Source organism: Micropterus dolomieu, linkage group LG01 (assembly GCF_021292245.1).
Source record: "Micropterus dolomieu isolate WLL.071019.BEF.003 ecotype Adirondacks linkage group LG01, ASM2129224v1, whole genome shotgun sequence".
Classification (NCBI taxonomy): domain Eukaryota; kingdom Metazoa; phylum Chordata; class Actinopteri; order Centrarchiformes; family Centrarchidae; genus Micropterus; species Micropterus dolomieu.
Window position 1 is genome coordinate 27,047,797 of NC_060150.1, and position 25,541 is coordinate 27,073,337.

The 25,541-nt window shown below is 40.5% G+C and overlaps 2 protein-coding genes across 4 annotated transcripts in view; both read right to left on the reverse strand.

Annotated features, from left to right (window-relative positions):
• The window catches only part of LOC123979295 (partitioning defective 3 homolog), a 387,436-nt gene that overhangs the window by 191,484 nt on the left and 170,411 nt on the right, over window positions 1–25,541 (reverse strand). Inside the window, exons 8-12 of the mRNA XM_046063165.1 lie at window positions 23,405–23,530; window positions 20,606–20,833; window positions 19,265–19,452; window positions 8,644–8,783; window positions 8,045–8,173 (exon numbers count right to left, since the gene is read on the reverse strand). Of these exons, the coding sequence (XP_045919121.1) occupies window positions 8,045–8,173; window positions 8,644–8,783; window positions 19,265–19,452; window positions 20,606–20,833; window positions 23,405–23,530 (811 nt within the window). The remainder of the gene's footprint in view (window positions 1–8,044; window positions 8,174–8,643; window positions 8,784–19,264; window positions 19,453–20,605; window positions 20,834–23,404; window positions 23,531–25,541) is intronic.
• Window positions 1–25,541, reverse strand: part of LOC123979218 (WD repeat-containing protein 37-like) — a 1,096,407-nt gene that overhangs the window by 56,019 nt on the left and 1,014,847 nt on the right. The gene's annotated exons all lie outside the window — the stretch shown is intronic.

The following is a 25,541-nucleotide window of genomic DNA, read 5'->3' on the forward strand; positions in this document are numbered from 1 at the left end:
GCGATGTGCTAGTAACCATTCATTACAGTCTATTGTCCCGGCAGGGGAGGGCGATAGAGGCAGCATATGAGCACAAGCAGGTGAACAGAGGAGGGCAAAGAGGGGTAAGCATTGCTCAACAGTACAGCAAAAGAACCCCGCCTGCTGAATAGGTCTTTTTGTTTTGTTTCTACCTCGCTTAACTTGTCACATGCTAATAAGAAAGGTGTGCTGTGCAAGTGTGTGTCTAAGAAACAGAGCAACAGAAAAAGCAAGAGTGAGATGCCAGAGCGAAAAGGGAGAGAGAAATAGAGAGTGCAAATGAATCACAATTACTTCTATTCACACATAAACTGAGTTCTCCGCACATCACTGCCTAAAACAATTAACACTGCTGGAAACTTCTTTCCATACTTGGCCCAATTTGGCGACATAAAGGTCATTGGAAATGAATTTAAAAGGGCTAAAAGAAATCAGCCATGGGTGTAATTGCAAAAGTGGCACACGCGTGATAAGTATTGTAACACAAATTTCTTTTGGCTGTGTTTCTCCTCGCAGCATTTTCTGACAAAGGGGCCAGATATTAAATACATTTAAGCCAAAAAACTAATCCAGCCCTTTTCAGGTAAGAGTGGTTGAGAGATGCAAGCTGTTGCACTAAATACTTAAACTTAACACTAAAGGGCATGAAGCGCACAGCTGGCAGTGGCAGGTTTTAAGTGTTTGTGAACTAACATTACATGTTCTTCACTGGGCAATCAAGACTATTTTGACTCAGTGCTGACAAACTGGGATTGTTACCCTGTGGGGATTTTGTAATGAGAAAGCTCATTCGGCTCATTAGCAGGAAAAAGTCTGATTCTATGAGGGCATCTGAGGCTAGATCTATCAACATCATAGCAAATGCATTATGGCTACTGGCTATCAATGCAGGCATTGAGTGGATCTTACTGTGAGCGAGCAAAAACTCACTCATGTCCAGGGTTGGCTTGATACTAGATGTTTCTGTGGGTGATTTAGGAAGTGATTACATCTAATCAAAGATAACATAAAAAAAAATAAAAGGTGACTTTCTAAGTGTACTTGGCAACTGGGAATGTTTGCAAAGGCGTTTCAGTGGAATCAAAGTATAGATGCACATCATGAAGCAGATGCCTCTCATTTCAAGCTAATGGTGGATAAAAAGCGCTTTGCTATGTCCAACTGCACATACACACTTCAACCCTTTATGTGTTCTGGAAACAGACGCTGAATCCCCTTTGGGAGAGTGACTGTGTCGCCATAAGTGGCCTTTAACTACCTTGTTTATCGGCATAGCACAATGCTGCGGTGCACCCTCCCGTTCTCTGCACTGACAGCAAGCATAATTATGGGAACAGCTGCTGAAAAGTGCTAAACGAAAACAGGTGGCGTCGACGAGACACGCTTGGAAATCGTTAACCAGGCTGGCATTGTCTTCAACCACGCCTGGCAGCATTAGCTTTAATTACGACAGAGCATGTTTCTGAACTCTGCACTTTTACCAGGAAACCTTTCTATAGGAGCCAAATTAATAATGTGGGAAAGACATTTCAAAAGTGTCAGTGATAAACAAAAGAAAAGCAAGTGGAGAAGGGAGAGGAAAAAGGGGGGGGTGAAAGTGCAATGTGAGTGTTTTTCTGCTAAATTCCAGGGAGTAAGAGCAAAGTATGAATTCTATGAAGCTTTCAGCGGACAATTTGGATAAAATGTGCCAGAAGAAGATGCTTTTTGGAGATGGGGAAGAGATTTTTGGTGCCATGGTAACATATTGGCAGCCTTACCAACGGATCACCATGCTCTGTCATTTCAGGGACATTTTAGGCATAAAGTGGAAGAGAAAGTGACCTCAAAGATGCATCTGCTGCTGCCAAACTGTTCTGAAGAGCTCTGTTAAAGTCATAGATGTTCTATTTGATTGCAGGTTGCCAAACCACAGCGCTACTCTTTCCAGAGGCCTTTAGAGCAATTCCTGTAATTTGACATCACCTGAGTTCCAACTGTATTTTCAGAACAAATTTGCAGAGTAGGGGTCAGCTATTTCTAGACATTTGTAATAGGAGAGCAATTTGCTGATTACACTCAATTACATTCTAGCAGATGGTCTGTTTTTAAGTTACATCATTGAGTATGACTGGGAAGTCATTATTTAAGAAGCGTGAATACCAGCAAAAAAGGTTACTGCACCTTAAATTATCAGCTCTACCAGAGAGAAATGACTCATCTCCTCGAGTTATTTGCCAAGTTTTACTAAGGTAATATATTACACTGAATATTCTTTTATATAAATAAACTCCTCAGAAGACAGTCAAGAAAGATTCTTTCATTAGCACTTTATTTGCAAAAGTTGCAATAAATTACATCATCCTTACAGTGAGACGAAAAAGCATTACTCTCATAGACATCAAATTACATTAACACCAAAGATGTAATTTTTTGGCAGGGCTGTAGCCACATAGCTTAAGATAGCCCTGTTTATCATCACTTCAGCGGAATAACCGAAAACGTTTATCATCATCTAAATGGTGCACTGTTTAAGCATTCAAATGTTAATGATTCAGATTTGTGGTAAGTGGAAGGAGTGAAAGGAGAGGAAAGCAAAGACACAGATGAAAGTTAAAAGGAAAATCTGAATGTTTTTCAATTTCATACATTTGTAAATTTTTCATACGAAACCAAAACAAACTGATCCTAGATCAATTCTGTACTTATATTTTGTACGCTTTAAAATCTTTTTAGGAAAGTAAAAAGAAAACAGCTTCTTGATAGCATTACATACTGGAGCCATCGGTCTCACCTTAGATGTTGTTTTCTCATGTTCTACTTTTTCAAGTTTTCACTTAAGTTAAATTCTATGTTGAGGAGTAAATGAAAGGATGAAGAGACGTTAACTTGGCTCTAACTCAACCGAACTGTGTATTTAGTTGCCTCCAAAGACAGGAGATTGTGTTTTGTTTGCCTTGTATCAATTTATTTCTCCCTCTACCGACTCGGTAAATGGATCTCGGCAGCAAGGAAATCAATACAGCTTCATAGGTCTGTTCTTGTCTTCCCACTTCAGTACAGGGAAGTCATGAATGGTAACCTCACTGCGGGCACCACAACAAAAGCCAACTGTGTGACACTGTTAGAGGAATGATTAAGAAAAGGGAACAGATATCATCTGCCGTGACTAATTGTTTAAAGCAATGCAACACTGACGACGATTGCCTTGATTTGGAAAAGACAAACAGTGGGGAGCTTGTTTGGATACCTGATCCATTTCACGGAACCAGTACTTTTATTAATACCGTATGTAATGATTTCAGAAACTTATACCAATAGAATTATTTCAGCTAAAACAATCTTTCCTAGCAGCCTATATGCCTGTGGTAAAAACATGGCAGGGAGGATTTTAAACCCGGCCATCAGGGTTGCCACTTACGAAACAGGCCATTAGTCTGCTATAATTGTCAGCAACACTGTCACACATTTGTCTACTGTGTCCCCAGCATTTGCACGAGCCATAAATTTGGCGGTCACATCAATCAGAGGCCATAATTAATTGTGCAATTAAGATTCTCAATGCTTGGCAGATACAGCTACTAATGGATCAGTGACAAGTGTGATATGATCATAAAGAGGGAATTTTAATGTACTGTTTAATTGCTCTTATGTGGTCTGCAGTGTTACAACAGAGGCTTCACAAGCCCATTTGTTATCCACAGTCCATAGTCCTATTGTAAGTGAAAAGTACAATTCGTCTAGGGTCATGGAATGATGTAAGGGCAAGAATGGACAACGATTTTAAAGCAAATGAAAATATGTGACTAATCAAGCACATATTGTGTGTCAGTCTTTAGATGGAGTGGTTTAGTATTTGTGGTTTTTAAAATATGTTTAGGACAAGAATGAGCATGTGTGTGTGTGTGTGTGTGTGTGTGTGTGTGTGTGTGTGTGTGAGTGTGTGTGTGTAAGACAAGAAGCTGAGATCACAGCAGTCTTAATGACACAACAGCAATGCAAAAAAGCTAATTCATTTACATTGTAGTGAGGGGTTTAGAATGAATTAAAATGATTTGTCATTGGCAGGCCTGCACTATGTTCCCTACAACTCACTGTTTATGTAATAAACTGGTTGTCGCTGATTATATTTGCCTGCCTTTGTTTTGCTGTCTGCTCTAAAGTAAATGGCACCACAACGTGTGATTTAATGTGGAGCTCCATCACTGGCGGCAGGGAGGATGGGCATCTTTAAGAGGAGGCAGGAATAGTTCCTCATTTTTTGACTGTTGTCATTGCTTGTTGCACAGTGAAGCATGACATTTGACTTGGTTATTACAATTTCCACTCCCGAAACTGGGCGATGTAGACTGAAGGCTCAGTGTGGCTTGCAGCTGTAAGCACAAACAGTGCTGCATGCTGGAAGATAAATGCCAACAATAAATAACATCCGCTGGCTATGCGTGGTGAGTGTGTAGTGTTTGTTAGAAGGTGCTTAAGTGTGCCTTTCTTGCTTCTATGTGGGAATTTCTGTGGTGTATATGTGTGTAAGGGTGTCTGGGGTTATTTTGTAATAGAACCTTACTGCCAAGCCTTGCTTTGGCTATTGTTACCAGGCAAGTAATTGCATCTGAGGTCATGGATAATGTGAAGGGAGAGACAAGAGCATGGTGGTTGGTGTCAGAGTAAGTGACGGAGGGGGAGAGCTGAACACAACTTGTTGTGAATATCAGCCCCACCAAACGCCATTTCCATGATGAATACTTTTAGATAATTTTTCTTTCTTTCCACCCTTGTCTCTGTTACCCTATTCCTTAGTCTCTTTATGTCAAATGAAGCACTAAGAGATTATTCATATTCAGTCCATAAATCTAATGACCACAAAGCACTGAGTCACTATGAATATTCATGCATATTCTGGATTTTCACCGAGGTATGTCTCACACAACTCTTTCTACCTCTTCATAAAAGCCCACCTCAAGTCATGAATTAACCTCCAAACCCCAAGGGGGCAGCAATGCTTTTGACTTTCTCCCTTTGGTCTGTTAAAATCCTGTCTTAAAATCACTGATTCAAACTCCTGTAGCTGTCAAGTGAAGGAACTGCACAGCAAGTGACTTTGTTCACAAAGCCTCTAACCATGCCCTTAGGGTTCAAGGTGCTGATTGTATGTCTCCCCGCATCTCTTTTAAGGAACATGTCTTATAACCTGAAGGTGACAGGGTTTATCCTATAGAACCACACATCATATACAACACAGCAGAGAACCAACGGAAGTCTCTCTGAGGAATCTTATAAAATACTGTTTTATTATGGATGGTGAGAGTTTAAGAGAGAAGATGAGGTATGAAAGGCCAGACTTATTAGTGATCCAGTGTCCAGTAAAGGTAAAGGTTAAAGCTGCTCTACTTCTCTGATACAACATAATGTATCTGTCTGAAAATGTCTATTGATATCCTTGAAGTAGAAAGCGAGAGGTTACCAGACAAAGATGGGGGAATCACATAGGCAACATCCCATCCTGCTCTATTGCCATTTAACCTTTTCTCTTCCCAGCGAGTACATATTTATTGAAAGCTTTTGAGAGCTACTGCTATTGCTACTGAAAGCATGTCAAAATACACCCCAACCGTGGTAATTAAAGACGCAACGCAAACATGCTGGGACGGTAAATTAAGTCCTCCGGGGGGCTGGTGCAGTAAGCCTGGCAATACAATGAAGCATCTAAACAAAAGGAGACGTGGAGGAATTTTCGGCGTTGACATTAAACATCAGCAGGCAAATGTCAGCTAGACAAAAAAAACAGCTCCTTTCTATTTTCATCTATACAGCTAGATCTCCTGCCACTGTGTGCCTGTATATGTATGTGTGGAAGGCATTTGACAGATGCCTGCGGTTCTCTGGCATGTCACTCAATGTGCAATTTAAAACATCATCGCATTGTCACTGAAAGAACTACATAAATGACAGCAAGTAAATGTTCATCCATAAGTGTGTGTCTATGTGTGTCCTGGAAGTAGAGTGTGAGGTACATACAGAATGCATGCACGCACACGCACACTCACTCACCCATCAAGAGGGTCTGACAGAGGAGGCAATTACCAACCATGCTTTTCCTCCATGCTTTATTTGCAATAACTGTCACCAGCAGAGCATAGGCCTCCTTATCTGATTTTTATGAACATACTTGTAGGGATTATTGAGATTTGTGAAAGCACCGCTGGGAACTGTGAAAAGTGTGTGAGAGAACAAGGAAAAAGTTGCAAAATTATAATCTGTTGTGGGAAGTGTGTACAGCATCTAGAAGTTGGTCAAACAAGAGGGAAAAAAAAAAAATTCTAAAAGAGATCTTTAGACTGTGTTTCCATGATGAGCTACTTCTAATCGCGTCATGCCTGAGGAGTTCAGAGACTGTAGCTGTCAAACTCTTACACCACACCACTCGTGAGTTGATGGCCTAGAGGGAGCCATGCATTTTTTAACACACCTCGTAGTGTCATTCAACTGCTGTCAAGGCAGCCGAGAATAGGTATGAATTGGTAAGAGTTTGGTATATCCCTCCGGTTGGAATTTAAGTGTTGGCTGTAGTGGTTAAAGAGCCGGTTGAGTAACCTGAAGGTCAGAGGTTTGACGCCAGCAGCAGCCATAAAGATCCTGTTTAGCTACATTATGTTGTCTTTACACTTTTAACATCAATGATATATTTTTAAAATTGTGCAAGCTTTCAAGATGTAAATCTTGTGACTCCTTTAATACAAGTAGGAATGAAATATGAGCTCATTTGACACTTTATGAATGTTAAAATGAAAGTAAAGCTGTAGACCGATTAAAGTAGAGCTAAGGCTGCGGGCGGTGCACTTCTAAGTGGAGAAACAGCACATTAGCAGAATAAAATGTGTCTCAGAGGGCCATTGCTCTATGGGTTGAACAGCTCCTATGGTGGGGTTAACAGCCCGGGTGCCAGGCTGAGTATTATGGGTAGAAGTGCGGTTGGCATCAGGAGCCCCTGTACTGCCAAGGTGCTGTGACACCTGAGCCTGCTGTCAGAGCGAGTGAGCGCAGGCTGGACGAGGGCAGTAGCCTCACCATCTGTTGCACGACAGCCAAAGTCACCCTGTATGTAGTCTGTGTCTGAGCGGGAGAGTGTGTTTGTGTGTATGGGAAATGTGTGTATGTCAGTGTCCCTGTTCATGTGTGCAAGTGTATGTGTGAATATGTCCAAAGCTGTCTGCTCATACACATCACTTGAGGATGTCTATGTATGTGTGTACCAAAAACTGCTAATGTGCCTGTTCCTGCACATAACTAGCTCTTGTTGAAATGTGTTTTTGACCACAAGTCTGTGTGTGTTTCTATGCAAAAGTGTGTACTTATTGCCATTTGCTGTATCAATGTCTCTTTGTACACATTCTATATAGTTACAGTAAATTTGTCAATAAATTAAAATTTTACTGTAACTGTATATTTATTCATCAGTGTGTGTTTGTGTGGGTGGGGTTGGTTGGATCCCTAAACCTGTCTACCCTACTGTTTACAGAATTGAGCGTGTTCTTGTGATTGTCAGCTTTCATTCTCTTAGGCTTAAATTGGGGGTAACAGCAGTGCAGTGCAGACAGCATAAGGGAAAGATACACAAAGAGAGAAGGTTGTGGGTTGAAGGAGCAGTTAAATGCACATGCCACTATGACCAAACTGTATTCCAGGTGCATGCAATGTTACACATTTACCATATTCCTAGTGTGAGTTCATATAGGATATGCTGGGACAAATTGGCTTTGGAAGTTTGGTTAATTCCCAGAAAACATTAATAATTGTAATATACACCAGAAAAAAATCGAAGTTAGTCTTCTTTTTAGTTTTTGAGAAATGACCACAGTTCTAAGAAAACCCTCAATTCAATTCTGTGTTTGTAATTGGTTAAAAAGCGAGAATAAAAAGGTTCAATTTTCCTCCTGTATCAAGTACATCACTTGTTCAGAAATGTAGGTGTTGCTTAAGTGATATTGTTATTATTGAAACCGAAAGCAAAATAGGTTCTAGGGTGAGGTGCTGGCTGGGTACTGACCACTTCTCGGGGCAGCAGGGAGTCCTCTTGGCGAATCACCAACAGGTTTACAGTCCCACCCATGGGCGTGGCTCGGAGCACAGCCACCACCTCTTCCTGGCTCTTACCATTCAGGTCCACTCCACTAACCTGCCATTATACACACACACACACACACACACACACACACAAACTTAAATACACAAAAATAAATGTACACACTGATACACACACTCAGTAGCAAAACTAAATTCAAACAGCTCTCTGGGAATCTATGGCCTCTATATAACCTTTGTGCAGATTATCCTCAGAACCAGTTGGAGCTGGAATTAAATATGGGTTATTCCCCACTAAAGTGAGCACTAGCTGATTTTCATGTCAGACTGATTGAAGTATAATCAAAATATTATTCCATCTAACCACTTTCCCTCAGCAATTCAAAGCTGGAAAGGAATTGTTATAGCCATAGGGAACACAGTGTGTTTGACTCATTTTAACAAAAGCTCTGTAAGATTTAATTTAGGAATGAAATCATATCAGCAAAAGAGTAATTAGTATCTGAAACATACAATATACAATCTTACTCATATTGGTAAAAGAGTTAGAAAGTGCTGCCCCACCTCCAGCAGCCGGTCTCCAGCTTTTAATCGTCCATCTTGGATGGCGGCCCCTCGAGGAAGGATGTTTTTGACATAAATGGGAGCACTGCCACCAATAGGGACATCTCTGGATGTGATGCTGAACCCAAGACCCTCAGGACCTAGAAAAAATGGAAAACAAATTAAATGAAATGTAATGTGATATTTTACTGATTAGTTTTTCTCATGCCTACTCATTGTCAAGAATTCAGATGTTTCCTGCACAACATCAATCCTTGATATTTCAGTGTCTTGCTCAAGGACACTTCATTAGGTGAACGTCTGCAGTAAAACTGAGTACTGGGCTGTACTTCTGCAGAACTATAACAGTGATATTACTGATTTACAGCTCTGTGGAAGCTTTATCATTCTGAAGAGGGAGAAGTAAATAATGTGCATGTGTTTATGTTGGGTAAAGTGTTGAAGGACCTCCGTAAGAGTTCATAAATGTCAACAACAAAAGATTTGTTTTTCCAGGTAAACATACTGACATTTTCTTGCTTTCATTCAAAAAAATGACATCACTAACAGACAACCAATATGTGTTATACAATACTGTGGCTACAATATAATATAATATTGATGAAATACAACAGGTAACACTTTCAATGAAGGTCATCGCTATAAAGACTTATGCATATATTTATAACACGATATAATGCGTCCATAAGACATTATAACAATTGTTATAATCACTTACAAACATGCATTAGGTGCTATACAGGCATGTGATTGGCAAAGGGCAAAAAAGCAGGAAAATATACTGAGACCACCTGACACCCTGATTAAACTGGGGGCGGCTCTAACATGGAAGGTAAAGCAGGATCCATGACAATATCTTATTTAATGGATGTGTTGCAGTGGGAATCAAAGACAAGGGTCTAATCCACTGCACCATCGCAACCTCTCTATAATAATTATTAGTTTGTATTCATTTTTACCAAACTTCAACAGCTAGATGTGCAACTTGAAACATGAAATAATTGAGTCTATAACTAAATAATGTAACTACTAACTTTCAAATTAGTTCAGTTGAAGGAGCGCTTGTTTGCCTGTCTGTTGATGAGGAGCGGGGAGCGACCCGTGTGAAAAGGCCTTATATAGCCAAAACCAGAGGTCACTAATAGGCGGACCGCGGAGAGGACGGCGGCTGGGTCCGGATCCGGACCGGCGACCTACATTTATTATTGAGACTTACTACCTCGTGACGGAGCGTTTCTATTTTAACCTGCGCAGCTTTTCTAGCATTTACTGTACTGGTTTAGAGGACCAGGAAACTCACAGACCAATCGCATGTGCTCCAATCATCTCATGTGACGCTGCTCAGCCAATCAAATCTGTGCATACCGATGCTTGCGAGTCGAGTCCCTGAGATTCACCAGAGACGTTTTGGAAACACACCCGAATTGAGGAGACGAAAGATAAAAGAGATTTCACATGACTTTTAATCAAGAATGTACAGATTTTTACATGTACATTCCTCCCACGGGCAGTTCAAAACCAGAATATCTCATAGATCTCCAATATGCTAGCTGGAGCTCACGTTTCTCACTGAACAACAGAAAGTAGGAAAGTGGTAGCTCTGTAAGAGGAAATGAAAGAGAAGAGGAGGCATTACAGCTGTTCATTTGTTATGATGTGTTGAGTGTTTATTATAAAATTGGTTAAGACTACACTTCATCACTTCAAGCTACACTTTTTATTAAATTTTTTTCTAAAAATTAGGCACTTTAGTTTACTTAAATTTAGAATTTATTATTTGAATAGTTATTATTTATTATCCCTCCAGTTTGATGTGAAAACTGACTGAAATATTATTTGATTTGACAGTCCGTTGTTGACTAAAAACATGTGCTGATACAACTATAGGTTATAGTACTGAATGATAACGCAAGTTCGTCGTTTTGATGTTCCGGACCTTTGCTTCAGGAAATTTTCTCTAACTAGACCTCTTTGAAATCTAATTGAATACCCCTGGCCTAAACCTTGTCACAACCATTCACACGAAATTAATTAATAATGTGCCAAAAACATAAGGACAACTTAAAAAAACAACCATTCACACAGCAAAGTGTATAGGCTAAATGAGTGATCAATAGACAACAAAGTCAAAGTAAACATTAGACATAGCCTCTAACAAGCAATAATCAAAACATTCCCAATTTATCTGATCCTTATTGTGTTGGGCAAGTTACTCAGAAATAATATTACCTACTAGTTACTTAGCATAGGCTATAGACCTACTCCTTAAAAAAGTAATATTAGCTACTCTACTTAGGCCCACTACATGATGTTTGTCGGCAACAGGTCTTCTCTTGAGCGATCTTTCACCACCCTGACAATGAGTTTCCTTGATGTAATTATTTTTGTGCTAAACTGCAAAATGTTCAAAATTCATACAGATTGTTCATAAAGTGAAGAAACATAAATAAAAGTTGTTTTCCTGCGCAAAATGTATGTCACTTTACTTAAAGCAAACAATTACATGTTATAAGGTCTTATAATTAGTTCATATGGTATTATGTCCAAATGTAATATATTATACAGGGATAGATATTTTAATACTTTACTTAAAACAAACAAAGACATGCTATATAACTTTAAACATTACTATAAGCTATTATTCCATTTTATATCACTAATTGTAAATGGTGACTAAAGTGTATTTATAACGACGCAGTTAGTTATGGAACATGGTCGGAGATTCTTGCCGCACATTGATATAAACTGGTATTACTATTAGTTTTAAAACATTAAATCAAAAGGTCATAATACATTATGAACTTTGCTATAGCGCCTAATGCATGTTTGTAAGTGATTATAACAACTGTTATAATGTCTTATGGATGCATTATATCGTGTTATAAATATATGCATAAGTTACCATAGTGATGACCTTCATAGAAAGTGTTACTATACACCATGTGCATTTTAGAAGACACGATTTCAAATCTCATTATCGGCATTGCTGATAAAAGTCAGAAAGGAACCTGAAAATGCTCTAATAAACTATCAAAGTGCTTTTACCGTTACTCTTATAAACAAGCTCTTGAAACCATTGCTGAAAGATCCTTTTCATTACATGCCACTGTAACATAAGTAACCACTACGCAAGGATCAAATTATGGTTTTCCACCATGTTTTGAACCTCCTATAGTTAATAAAGACATATTTCCATCCTGACATTTTTCATTGGTTTGCCGTCAGGGTGTGTCTCACTCACATGTTTTAGGAAGTAAAAATGAAAACATGTCCCTAACTTTAAATATAGTGTCAATGATATGAACCAAAATTGAGTGTTTATGATAAGTGCATGTGGACTGTAAAGTCACTCTTGCAAGTTATGGATTTAAGACTGGTTATGGACCATAATAAGCAGAGAAAAACGAATGGCTATGGATTTCAGAATGCACTCTGTTTTCTAAATCATCCATGGCATGTGCCAGATATTTTAACTAAAAAATCCTTCAGACTTTTTGGTACAACGGCAGGTCAGTACACTCTGTTTAAATCATGTCTGGGTCAAAGCAATCCTGTACCATATATACAATGCTCAAAAAAGTTAAGGGATCACTTAAATCACACATCAGAGCTTGATAAACTTTACTGTACATTGTATAATTCGTTGAGAACAAAATGACCGAATAATTGTCAATGAAAACCAAAATCACCAACCAATTGACCTTTAGCTAAACCATGCCCTTTTAGTTACTGTTGCTAAGTCTGACAAACTCTTGGACCTGTTGGATTCATCGCGGCACTGCCACTGTCTATAACTTCACTCCCTGAAGAAATATTGTCTAATTTTTGGAAAAATTTAAAAAGTGATCTCAGGTGACAGAACAGTTTGCATTATACATTTGAAGGTTGTATAAAGGCTGTCAAACTGACGTGAAACAAATAAAGGCAGAAGCTAAAGCCTACCAATCACAGAGCAAAAGTGAACCAGACGATTGAGACAAAGGACAATGATATTAAGGATTCACACTGTTCCTGTACAGCTGGGTAGGTCTCTATTCACTATTACTAAGCAGTAGGGCTTTATAACGTTACATTCAGTAATAAGTTAGCTAGCGTTAGCTAGCGTTAGCTAACTAACATTACATTAGGAACAATCCACAGCCTACATTTTTCTGGATTTGTTTTAGGTTTTAGAAAAAGAATAATTCATACTTCTCCTTTCAACCTCTCTGGGTAGCGACTGTAATTATTACAAGTGCCCCAGGAACAGTGTTCAACCATATCTTGGAAAAATACAGCAAACAAAAGGTAGAAAATGACGCCTTTCGCATACGAGTCAGTGGAGCACAGTCTATACAGCGCTGTGATTGGCCAGCTGCGTATTCTCGACGTGGCTTAGCAAAGGGTCAATTGAATGCTGAATCTAAAATCACACCGAAAACCAAAGTAAAAAAACTGAAATCACAGGCTGATCCAACTTGTGTGACTTTCATCACGCCAACTCAATATGTGGCTCAGTAGTGTGTATGGCCCCCACATGCCTGTATGCACACCCTACAACGTCTGGGCATGCTCCTGATGAGACAGTTGATGGTGTCTCAATCCCAGACCTAGATAAGGACATAAGTGAGCTCCTGGACAGTCTGTGGTGCTACTTGGCGGTGATGGGTGCACCAATACATGACATCACCGAGGATCTCAATTGGATTCAGGTCTGGGGAGTGTGAGGGCGAGTAAATGGCATCAATGCCTTCATCATCCACAAACTGCTTATACACTAAGGCCACATGAGGCCAGGCATTGTCCTGTATCAGGAGGAACACAGGACCCACTGCACCAACTTAAGTTCTGACAATGGCTCTGAGGATTTCATCCCAGTACTTAACAGCAGTCAGGGTACTGTTGGCCAGCACATGGAGGTCTGTTCTCCATATGAACCTGCTCTTATCTGGCGGACCTGCCAATCTTGGTGTTCTCTGGCAAATGCCAGTCGATCTGTATGGTTCTCGATCTGTGATCACAGATTCCACGTGAGAACGTTGGGCCTTCATGCCACCCTCATTGAGTCTGTTTCTGACAGTTTGGGCAGAAACATGCACACCAGTAGCCCACTGGAGGTCATTTTGTAGGTCACAGCAATGCTCCTCCTGTTCCTCCTCGCACAAAGGAACAGATACCGTTCCTGCTGCTGGGTTGATGCCCTTCAACTGCCCTGTCCAGCTCTCTGTGAGTAATGGCCCTCCTGGTATCTCCTCCATGCTTTTGAGACTGTGCTGGGAGACACAGCAAACCTTCTTCCGACATCATGTATGAATGTACCATCCTGAAGGAGCTGGACTACCCACGCAACCTGATTTTGTCTGCAGGTACCGTCTCATGCTACCAGCAATACGCAAAACTAGAGAACAATCAGTTAGGAAGGATAAGGAGAGAGCAACTATCTGTGGCCACTGCCTGCAAAACCATTTCCTTTTTAGAGTTGGTGTGGTTGCCTCCAGTGCACCTGTTGTCACTTTCTTTTCCACTAAAACAAGTGACATTCATTCCCAATTGCTTATGCTTTGTAACTGGACAGAGTCATAACCCCGAAGTTTAACTGAAATGATGTTATGCTGTGATGATTAAGTGTTCCCTTATTTTTACTATATATAGTTTGAAGTTTGCATAATCAATAGGAAGCAGAGATCATTAGCTGTTTATTAAAAGTTATTTTGTACTGATGTTTCCTTGACCAAGAGCAACATGCCTTTTTGAAGTGCAGTGAGTGGTAAGCTTAAATTCAACAGCTGAATCTGAGAAAACACTTCACATAAGCTGTGCAAAACCACTTGCTTCAGGTTTTAAGGTTGACCTTTAAGGTTCATCAAATGAATATGAATTGCTGGTCTTGAAGAAGTAGGCAAATACAATAACGGATAAATAAGAGGATCTCAGGCCTGACCTTTTCTGCTGACCAGACCTGAATTTGTCAAATAAAAGCAAGAAATGGTTTCAAATGTCAGCTAGGGAAAGAGGTAAACCAAATAAATTGTGTTTGCCGAGTTATTCTTTGACAGAATATTTAAACATTCAATAGGCCTGCTACATAATGCTATTAGATGAGTCATTAAGAACAGTGTTCAGACAGATATATTCCACCACGCATTACCTAGCCTTCGGCATTTCAAGCAGTCAAGTGGGAAAGAAGCGTTATGTGGTTTCAGTGGAGACTTTTCTGATGGTAACAACAGTGATTAGTATTCATGTCAAAGTAGCTGCTCATTTCACAGAGCTGTCAGCACCTCTGATGGTTCATCATGACCTACTTTTCCCAGTATGTCTCTCTAGCAGTCTGTCGAACTGTCTGTTGTCTCGCTGACAGTGATGGTGTTGATGAACAAGAAATACAAAGGGGGAGAAGTGCGGAACGCAACTTTCTCATGGCTTCTGCACACAAACAAACTTGGGGAAAGGTGATGAAGAGGTTGCTTATAAAGTCAAAAAGTTGAGCTGTTGAGGATAATGACGTGCTATGATCTCTCCATCAATGCAGCATGATAACTGAGCAGACGGAAATAGCTGCCATCGTTACTGTTGAATGTTAAATCTAAAGAGTTTGACTTCATGAATGTCAAACTTTTACTACAAGGTCACATAACTGCCATAGCAATAATTTCCCTACTCAGTGCAGTTGCTTTATACCGTATTTAAAATAAACTACAGAGATTTAATAAGAAAAAGATGAAAATGTGATTTCACAGATCTATAAATTAGGTTTTGTTACTCAATGACCAGTGACATTCAACTGTACCTCTGTCTTACAGTTTCAGATTCAGAATATACTGCACATTATGTTTCCCCTTTCACATCCTCTACATCACTGTCTTTGTTCCCCTTTACACTGTGACCCCCCCCTCCCATGCCAGTCTCTGCTGGCCTGCATACAGCCTAATGAGCAGAATCAAACTCCTGCCCATTGTAAGATCCAGTCTTTAATGGTCTCCAATCAGGCAATTAGGAGAATGCATCTCTAATAGGCATGCAGTAATTAACCACTGACGTCTTTATTTTGGGTAATAGAAGACCAGGATAAAAGTAATTGTATCCCTTTCTGGATTAGTTGAAATCCTGGCTCCAATAAGCCAATTAAAAAGCAAACATGAGGAGAGGCTGAGACACATTAGAATGACTTAATGGGGTGTGTATGTCCTTTTCAAATGCAGTATTCGATTAAGGCACTCTTGTTAATTTGCCTAGCAAGATCTGCTCCTGCCACTCGGGACTCCTGCCACTCGGAACCCAGAGTCACAACACTTACAAGGAGTCAACAACAAAACTGCTGAAGCCTTACAAAAGGTACATTAGTAGTGATAAAGTTTCATGGTAATCAAACGAAACTGTCAAAATAGACTTCAGACGCACATTTCCCTCGGCTGTCAGATTTTAGTGCTCAGTAAATTTCCAATTCAACAACATTTGGAAAGTAATTCATGTCCATTTAGAGTTCACGAATGGCTTGAAGTTTACAAACGAGGCACATCCATTTCAGTAAGCCCCATCTAAATCATGAGCAACAATCTGAGAAACCATTTCTGTCACTTGTGCAAGAACATACATTTGAGAGTTATGGTGTTGAATTAGACCATGAAGCAACGTGGCTACTGAAAATAAACTAAACTACTGGCATCAGTCTCATGCTGGAGCTCCACCAACATCTCTCCAGCAGGGTTTCACTAAAATGAGAGGCCTGTGTACAGAAAAAAGAAAGTAACATTATCACATTATAAACACAAAAATATAACTTGCACTGCTGCTCCCACTGTATGAAAATTCTGAAACTCCACTGGCAGCATTCGGGGACCTTTGCCAAACATATTAGAGCAGCTTGTGACTGCATTTCCCCAGAGCACGTTGCATTTAGCCTGCGCTGCTACCCTCACTTGCTGCACTATTCCCTAAAGCTCACTGCTACAGCCTCAGTGCCAGCTTTCAACTAAACATCTGCTCCCTCCGACAGAAAAAAGTAGCAAAGAGAGAGTGGGCAAGTCACCTCGGCACTGGTTCACTTCACAACCAACTTCTTGTCAATTCATATAACGATAGTGAAGTGATGAAAATGAGATGGAGTCTGGCAATAAACCAACTACAATGGTTAGCTAAGATATGCAACTGCTGTAGTATCAAAGGCCTGTCCAATTCCAAAAACAAACCAGCCTCAGCTGGAAGCAGACTGATTGCTGGATCTTAATATTTCAACCACAGTCATGTGGTGATGCAGCCTGAGTGAATCAAGCCACAGACTGTTTTCAAGAAGTGCTTGATTTGTGTTTACTTTTGGCCTGCTCAGTTAAAGAATGCCCAAAGGCAAGTAGATATTTTTAAATATTTCCTGAAAGATTTAAGGTCTTCTCCCCCAACCTATTGTATACTCTGGAGAGAATGAATGCATACAGATAATGACATGGTGCTTTGTCCCCTGGGGACACAGGAAGGATTAGAAAGATATCAGCTGTTTGATGTTCACAATAGTAAAACTGCATGTGTGTGTCTTAAAGTGAACTTTAAGTGCAGTTAAATACAGAATGCTGCTCGTTCTGGCTAGTAGAAAATCTGCCATCCTGGAAAACAAGCTGTAATATAAGTTATAGTGTTGTTTCAACTCTTCTGATAAGAGAGGATGTTATTTGACAATGAAGAGATTGACAGAAATGTTGTCAGAAGCGTCTATAATTAAGATGAAGTGAAGTGGCATTGCTTCAGAAACAGACATGGTTCTGAGATGTCTATCATGACTAATTGAACATTTACCTTGATTACAAATTAACGAACGATTATTTTGTATTTGTATTTATTTAGTTTCTGTTTGTTTGGGGTTTTTTGCCCTCATAGCTCACTGAAAATATTTTTATTGTAAATATGCTTAACTATCAAAGGTGGGATATATTTTTCAATTCAGAAATGTCAAAAATGTGGCGTGCACATAACAGAGACGTGCCCCCCATACTTTTCGATTAAAGGGGTATCATGTAGTTTTCAGTGGCCACTAGCTGTGCGATTTTTAGATTGCAACTAGGTAACTTTATGTGCTCGTACACCTGCTCGAACTCAGCAAAATCCGCTCATGAGCTTCACACAAAGTGCTGGAAATTCAAATAAACTCCAACTGCAACATTATAAGTAATATTTTTATCTGTTTGTTGTGTCTTCAATGTTACATTGACTGCATTTAGCCGATGTGATACATCAGCATCAGCTCCCCATCCACTTTTCAGTAGCTATGTGTATCTTTCACCAGAGGCTCAGCAATGTGAGCACAGCTAAATGTATTGGATGATAACAAAAATGATTAGTGAGCTGGACTGAATATTATAAATAAGATTGTTGCCACAATTTATAACAGTTAGACCATAGTGAGTACTGTTACTGTAGTGAATGGGTCTTCCACTGTGTTGTTGTCCTGCCCTGTTATGTTGCATTATTGTATATTATGTGGGTCATATAAGTTACAGCAACAGACACGGTGTTACGAAATTGAATGTTACAAAGCAAAAAGATCTGTGCTAACGTTAGCTAGCTGCCCATGCCTTGCAATACTATAGGCTAGTATAAAAAATTGCTCCACTTTTTCTTTGTACCATTACATCATTCCTTGCAGGCTTAAATCAACACTTTGATATAATACTGGTACACGGGATAGTAATAAGGATCAGGTTAGCCGGTGAAGTAATGTGGTGGCTGTGCTGGTTGTTCAGCTGCACGGGCCTGAAGTGTGACTATTCCTGCCATTTGCTTTACGTGGTCATATTACGCTCATTTTCAGGTTCATCATTTTATTTAGGGGTTGTACCAGAACAGGTTTACATGGTTTCATTTTCAAAAAAACACCACATTTTTGTCATACTGCACTTCGCTGCAGTTCCTCTTTTCACCCTGGGTGTTGAACACTCCATTTTAGCTATGGAGTGATGCATCTCACTTCTACAAGATCTTTGTTGGGAGTTGCACAAGCGCACTACCTAGTTAACGACTACTAGCCAATCAGACGCAGAGTAGGGCAGGTCCTGAAAATCCGACAAACACAGCTTTGGTTCAGCTGTTTATGTTCCCCTTACCAGCTTAGCAACATGGACTGGAGCGGTGAGTTATTAATTTGTAAAAAATGTACCTTACATCCATAAGGTTTTAACTGAGCACTCTCTCTCCATCACAGTAACAACTTTATGTCCATTGACTGCCTGGAGGGTAGATAATGTTTGGAAGGGAGAGGAGAGGCAGCAGGCGGATGTCTTGTCACTGTGCTGCAGCTCAGTGTGTTTTTCCACAGGTGTTTTTGAGGGCGTGTCGGACTAGCTGCTAAGCGAGCATTATGACGTGTGTTTTCTTGTGACATCACGAGAAAGCGGAAGAAAAGTCTGGACTACAAACGAGCTGTTTTCAAGCAGTTCAGAGCAGTGTTTTCTGTGAGAGATGGGAACTCCCTTTGGGCTTTTTCACTTTGCAAACCTATTACATGCACAAAAAAGATAACTCAATAAAGGAGAGGGAAAAAGCCAACAAGAATAATATGACCTCTTTAAGTTTTTACTGAAGTATTTTTTCTTTTGATAATGCTTAAAGATTTCCATTGTGTCCATCATGCATTTATGTATGTGCCGGTTCTTACCTTTCTTCAGCTGGATGTTGAATCTGCGGCCTTTGGTCTTTAGGTAGGTGCTGGTGGATGGGTTTGTGCTAACTCTGCGCTGCAGGGAGGGGGAGGGCGTTGGTGAGGTTCTGGAGACCAAGGTTTGGGGTAATGTGGTGTACCGTGGGTTTGGCTCTGGGGTGCTTCCTCCCAATGGTCCCTGGTGGCTACAGAGCAAGACAAAGATCAAGGTTTGATTTGTTTTTTACCTACACAAATAGATGATAAGATCATGTAGTGAAAAGGAAAGCAGTAATTTAGTTACTTCAACACTTCCAGCATGCTGTTTTGGCATTTTCTCAGTTAACTAGTAGTCGATCAGCATTTCAAAAATGATGATATACAATGACATCATGTTTCATCATGATTTCATGGCAAAAAATCATATTTCTACAAGTTTTCAACACATAACAGGATAACTTTTGGGTAACTATTGGAAATAATGAGGGTAAAAATAGCTTAGGAGAACAGACATGTAGGCCTGAGCCTGCCTGCTCCACAGATCGATCAGTTGGTAAAAATGCACTTGTCCGGTCAATAATTTATTGGTTGACAAATTGCTTTTGGGGTTCGGGATGTTATTTTGTGAAAGTTCTGATATTGACCCAGCTAATTGAATTCATTCATTCTGTGTCTGCCCCTAATAATACATGCTGTTTTAAACTGACCATATATATACTTAAATAGCCATTATCTGCTAGGTTGCTATAATGTAAATACTGATGTTTCAACATTAAATTATGATCTCTATGCAGCAGGGAATATTGACAGAGATTGCTAAATGTAACATACAGAGAAAGGACAGATGATTTATGAGTTTATATAATTGGAAATAAGAATATAAACCTGTAGACATGGACCAATTTGTTTAGCTTTCTGACATTAGGCCAAAGACGTTAGATAAATTAATAGTAACCACAGGCAGATAAAATGGGTTATAGAAGATGATCAGCAATGCAGACTTGGGAGGTCTCAGGTAGAAATAATTATTAAACTGCTCTCTTGATTTTTACTGTAGCTTTTAAACTTTGATGGATTTACAGTGAGCATATTAAGGAAAAGTTATTGGCTAGTGTTAAAACTGAACTGCATTCATTGACCTGAGACTGCTTAGCCTAAATATGTGCTCAAACATGAAATTTTATTCGTCCAATCAAATGGTTGGACAGAATTGTAACTTTTATTTCATGGTGCCGTGTGTCTCCCTTTCATCTGGCTTTCAAATTCTGTGCAGGTTGTCCTAACTTCTACTCAACATGTTTGATGAATATGGATACACAAGGTAACTCTCCTAACAGAAAGAAAAAGGTCTCAACCTACTTGTGATTGAGGCCTGGTTGTGGTGCAGATCTGGACATCAGCCCGCCCACCAGGCTGGACCTGTCCCCCGGCTGCTGAGAGTCTTGGCTAAAGCGGACTCTGGTGGACTGGGGCGGGCTGAGTTCGGTCTGGGCCAAAAGCAGCTCATACTGCCTCTTCATGGCTGCGGGGACTATGTGAAAGACGATCACCGGACAACGCATCGCCTGCTTGAAAATGTTCTGGGCTCTGGGGGAGTGAGGGAGAGAGAAGGGAGGTCATGCAGACAGAAATAAATTAGCTTTAACATGATAAGAGATAGAATAATGTACTATCATAGCTTGAAAGATATAGAAGGATAAGGAAGGCTATGTGGTACTTTATGTTGAGAGGAGATAGGAGGAGTTGAGGCTAGTATGGCTAATCACAGGGCTACTCACCACATAGCAGCAGAGGACAGAAATTACATTATCTATAATTACCAGCATCAAGGCAGGAAAGAGATAAGGATGGTGAACAGTGAGTCAGTGATGAAACATATATTGTGTTTTCTATATTATGCCAGTGAAACATAATGTCTCAGGAGTATCTAACTCTCTCTACAGTATAGAAGTCTGCTTGTTTGTATGTGTGTCTGTGAGTAGTTACAGATGAATGGACATGAGTTGACTCAACTGTCAGAACAGAGATGATGAATCGTGCATCAAGGAAGCTTTCCAGACAATGAGGTTCCAAAGTAAGCAGACACACACTTCATTCCTTACACACAAAATAAGGAGAAAAAAAGGCCAAAACACACACACTCAGTCTCATGTGAGTTTTGTGGCCAAATAAGCCAAGACAAGAGCTCAACATCATTCCCAGACACAAGAATTGTTTAGTCTGGTTTGCTGGTGGCACTTAGCATATAGATAGACTGGCCAGGAGCGAGCAACGCTGCTGCATAAGGGGCCAGGAGCGCAGTGGATGTCTGGATTCCAACAATCCCACCTCTTGTTTCCAGACCCCCATTACTGCGCCAGAAATACCACGCTGATTCTATCCAAATGACAGCTGCTAAGCTGCTTCCGCCACAACAGACAGCACTTCATTTGAGCAGTGTCACAGAGGCAAGGCGCGTATGCTGTACCCAGCCACTTCTGCAGGATTTGGACTCTCCCATCTTTATTCTTATGGTAATTTACAAAAATCACTCACATGTGCACACTGAGGGGTGATGACTGAGCGAGCAAGTGTGTGTGTGTGTGTGTGTTTGTGCGCGTGTTTGTACCCAAATGTTCCCACCTGCACATATACAGTGCCATCACTCCAGTAATCAGCCTCCACGCAAGCCTGATTGAATAATAAATCGACCCATCAATGCATCATTACATTCAGTTATATTAAGCGCCTCAAAATATTTACCCATGCAAAACAATCCAAGGAGATTAGACTATCACTTTAAATTGTCGCTGTGTGCAGTGCACAATCAAGGAGGGGAGGAGGGTTGTGTGATGAGAGAGTCAAGGGGGAGGCAGATAGGGAGGAAAGTTTTGCTCCTTCATTTTTATGCAGAATCACAAACATCATATGCATTTGGATTCCGGTGAGGAGTGTGTGTTTGGCAGGGGAGGGTAAGTGCGGGACGCTACAAAACATCACTCCCTAGTGGATTTGGTTTGTAAGCCTCTTTCACAGTAGAAAAGGCTTGGAAGGAAACTGGGATGTTTACTAATGACAATAGCATCGTTTTGAAAAGAAAAAAAAAAAAAGTTAAACCTTGGTGGCTTTGTACACAGTCTGGTGAACAAATTAGCATAATGTGGTAAGGTAACCGTGACAGTCAGGAGTTTTACATGCTGATGGAGAGCTTTTCTTATCTTTGCCAAAGTCAGTTAAAATGTTAGGCGTGCTTAATTGGCAGTCTTTGACTTTACTTCTGAATGCAGTGAGGTTCCAAACTTGTTTCTGTCTTGGTTTCTGTCAATCTGCCTGAAGGGTGGCTCTAAACCCAGTGGTTTTAGATGACCATGTCCAGCCCAGTATGACTTTAGGTTGGACCTATGCTAGCAGAAATCCAGGCTATTCTTTCCTGTGGAGGAGTGGATGATAAGGAAAGAGCCAGCAGACCTGCATACACTGCCTCCAGCATCCAGCCTGGGGGAGAAGCAATCTATTTATCAGCCTGACACACGCTCACACACACACACAAGTGTATATAAGACTTTATAGCCCAGTGTAACTGTGTGTGTGCCAGCACATGTGCAAGTACATATGTGTGAGAGTGCGGTGGCTTTGGGTAAATGAGAAGGAAAGTCCCCAGGTTTATATCTTCATTCCACTTTAGGAAATGAAGGGGAGCAATGAATCGATGAGAAATGAATCGAGACAAGTGTGTAGGCGGTTTTGGATCAGAGGACGAAGTGGTGGTGAAGGACTGTAGGTCACTGAGACCTATTACGGGAAGGCCAACAAAGTCAGTAATATTTCTGTTTTATTGTGCAGCTGTGTGGGTGTCACGACCTCCCAAAGTTTGGGTTCCGCTTATCAACAGCAACACTATTTACTGTCATTGCACTTAATGCTCAACACAGTGCTCTCAATATGAACTCTGTTGCTGAGTGAACAGTGCTTCGAGATAATAAAGTATGAGTCCTAGCTTTGGAACTTTGAAAGAAATTAAAATCAGCATGGCATTCCCTGCACCTGACAAGAAGAGGACATGCTGAAATTATCTGAAAAGTTACTGGGAGTAGGAACTTTAGAGTTTATAATGTAGTATGGATAAGAATGTGTAACATACACAGCAAACATCAACAGAAGGCCATCTTTAGAGCTTACTGTTCGAACCGCAGGTTGCGAATCTCTCCCTGGTTAATTTTGACAATGCAGTCGTTCTCCTGGAAGAGATGCTCCTGTTCAGCTTTGCCACCAGGTTCCAGACGCTTCACTAGCAAGCCCTGAGTCCTGGAAATGATCACAGGTTATATGTAAAAGCAAATTTAGACACATACTGCAGCAACTACACCACACACAGTCACATCAATATAATAAACAACAGGTAACAACCTGCAAGCCTTGTCCCCTGCGTCCTTACATTTTAAAAGAAGTCTATAAAAGAAGGTATGGAGGAGGAAAAGATAAGCTAGGTGATTAGCATTATCCATAGAATGAAGTGAATCTCTATGCTGAGTTGATATTGGTATTGATATCGATATTTATACCTTATCAACTAACACTACAACAAAGAGCTGCATGTTTTATTCTTTTGGGTTTTTTTTATTTTGTGTGTATGTATCAGTGAGCAAGAATTTTTAATACATTAAAATTCCCCCTCCCCCATATTTTGAGGAAGTCTTTAGCCCTATTTTTGCTGTCACCGAAAGTTGACTTTCCAAACTTTAGGCTTGGATAAAGATCTGCAGGCCTTGAGAAGCACTGCATTACTAACTACATTTTAAGTCTCTGTCTGTCCCTCTGTCTGCCTTTCTGTGGGCAGGTCTGAGAGAATGACATCTGTAGGTCTGGATTACCAAAGACAACCCACCCTAAGAGATCATCTTATGGCTTCAGAGGAAACGCTGGAGTTGCCTTCATGGAGCTTAAGATGAGAGCCGGCACTGATGTAATAAATACCCAAGCAGTTCCAAAGCAGTGCCATCTCAGCAATCCCTTCAAAAAAAGGCAACCTTTACCTTCAAATACCCCCCCCCCCCCCCCCCCCCCCCCCCCCCCCCCGCCCCCGATCCTTCCTCTAAATAAATACATCAGTGAGCTCCTTGGGGCTTTAGTTAGGCCCTGAGGATAACCACATGCAAAGAGATCTGATGTAAACTCGCACAGCAGAACTACAAACTCCATTCGTCTCTAAGGCGCCAGATGCCTGAGGTAGAAGGTAAACTGACTGAGTGCAAACGTTTGGTGTCCTTGCATAAACTGACAAAAAGTTTAGAGGCTTACTTTTGGGAAATTAAAATAATGATGAAATATTGCCGAGCCAAAACTATTCAGAAGCCAAACTAAGTAAGTAAGTAAATTACACTACAATCATCAGTGGCAAGGACATAAGCTGTGTGCTTTTCATTATATTCGGTTACTTCCTATCGTTTCACTGGACAGATAAACAACATCACTTTTAAATTGTGACCCTGTTTACCGCAGACGTCAAGGGCAGATTTGCAGAGCTCTTTAGCATTTCAGCCAAACAGGGCCACTTTCAGAACATTGCTCTAATTGGCTGCATAATGTGGACATCCACGCTCACACCGCAGTCTCATCTCAACTCCTCAATGGGGGTAAATGGTTCAGCATTAAGCTGAAATTAAAAATCACAAAAGGCCCTTCCCTCTTTCTCTGTGTCTGAGCTGGCACTGCCAGGTCAGCTTAAGTGTGTTGAACAGAGAGTAATTGCTGGCAGTGTGGAAGCAGACATGATTGTGCTTTATCTCCATGAGTGTTGGCAGCTTGAAAACAAAGTATTGTGCATAGAGATTACAGCATGGACACACTCTAATGACTTCTGATCTGGTAGCAGACCAGAGACAGTAGATAAAAGAGTTTTGGTTGATCCCTGATCAGTATTCAAAGCAGCAGCAGGGAGGATAGGGGATAAAGCTGCATCTTTTAGAGATTTGAAGATGATGATTTCATAAAAGGACTATTATTGTGATGACTGTAATGCACTGCCACTCTCTCAATTCCTCCCCCTCTCACTGATGCTTTCTTTTTGTAGATACTCATCAGTTACTTAGAGAAAGCGGGAGAGCTAAAGCAAAATCAAAATGGCAAGCAGTATGTCAGTGAATTCATTGTTCAGATATAAGCACAACAACTTTGTAGTTAGAATGTTCTCTGCGTACTCTGGAGGACAAAACACAAGAATTAGCATCGTTCTGCAATGTATGGCTTGACTCCATCTTGTGGCTGGGCAGCAGTGCTGTTAAATTATTTGAAGGAGGCCACCTGCTGTCATCTACTG